The sequence below is a fragment of the Myotis brandtii genome, unplaced genomic scaffold (genome assembly GCF_000412655.1).
Source record: "Myotis brandtii unplaced genomic scaffold, ASM41265v1 scaffold1013, whole genome shotgun sequence".
In the NCBI taxonomy this organism is placed as follows: Eukaryota; Metazoa; Chordata; class Mammalia; order Chiroptera; family Vespertilionidae; genus Myotis; species Myotis brandtii.
The window spans coordinates 312,687-313,582 of NW_005353379.1; the positions used below are offsets into that span (position 1 = coordinate 312,687).

The 896-nt window shown below is 65.5% G+C and overlaps 1 protein-coding gene across 1 annotated transcript in view; it reads left to right on the forward strand.

The window, feature by feature from the left end:
* Positions 1 to 896, forward strand: part of SERPINA4 (serpin peptidase inhibitor, clade A (alpha-1 antiproteinase, antitrypsin), member 4) — a 13,598-nt gene that overhangs the window by 5,675 nt on the left and 7,027 nt on the right. The window contains exon 2 of the mRNA XM_005853240.2: positions 65 to 137. Within this exon, the coding sequence (XP_005853302.2) occupies positions 65 to 137 (73 nt within the window). The remainder of the gene's footprint in view (positions 1 to 64; positions 138 to 896) is intronic.

Genomic DNA, 896 nt, shown 5'->3' on the forward strand with positions numbered 1-896 from the left:
CTCCATCTGCTTAATAATTAGCTCATTGGGGAGGTGGGGGGGGCGGTGCTAGGAGCTTCTTTAGTCTCCGGGGGATGCACCAGCCGCGCTGCTCTGGAGCGGGACAGGGCAGAGACCGGCAGAGCTGACAGCGGCAGGTAACCCCTGCGGCCACCCCGGACAGACGGACGGACGGACGGAGGGATGGACAGAGGGAGAGGGAGGGAGGGAGGACGGGCCGGGGACGCGGTTCTCAGCGCCGCGGATGTGAGAGCGCACAGACCTGCAGGAACATTTTATAAGCGTTTTTAGAATTTATTTGAGCCAAACCGGAACGCGAGCTCTCGGCAGACAGAAAACTGTTTGGGGGAATGGAGCTCGCAGCCCCTTGGGTGCCTGTGGAGTTGAGGAGGGTTGTGGGGAGGGGGGTCTCACCTTCGCAGGAGGGTCTGAGAGGCTCTCAGAGGCGCGTTCACAGAGGCCCAGAGACCACGGCGGCCGGCCGAGGAGAGGTCAGCCTTGCACGAAAGAAGTCACACGTCGGGGCTGTGACCACCACCACGACTGCCCGTGAGGAATTCGGGGTAACCGCCTGTGAAGACACATTCTGTCGGCGTCGCCCCTCTTTGTCCACAGCTGAAGCTGAGGAGTCCCGGGAAGGCGGCCGATGGTTTGCCCTCCCTGGGGGGGCAGAGCCGGAGGCTGGGAAGCCTCCCCCTGTGCACCGGCCCTCACGGTGGGGGCTTGTGCCCACACCCCAGGCAGCCTCCCGGGCTGCACGCAGGGGGCCAGGTCTCCCGGCTCCTGATCCCGATGTTTGGGGATGTTTGGGGGGGTCCTGCCGAGGGCCACGCTGGGTCACCCCGTCAGGCCGCGGAGCCGTGTTTGCGGGTCGGGGCCGGGAGGAGTGCGATGGC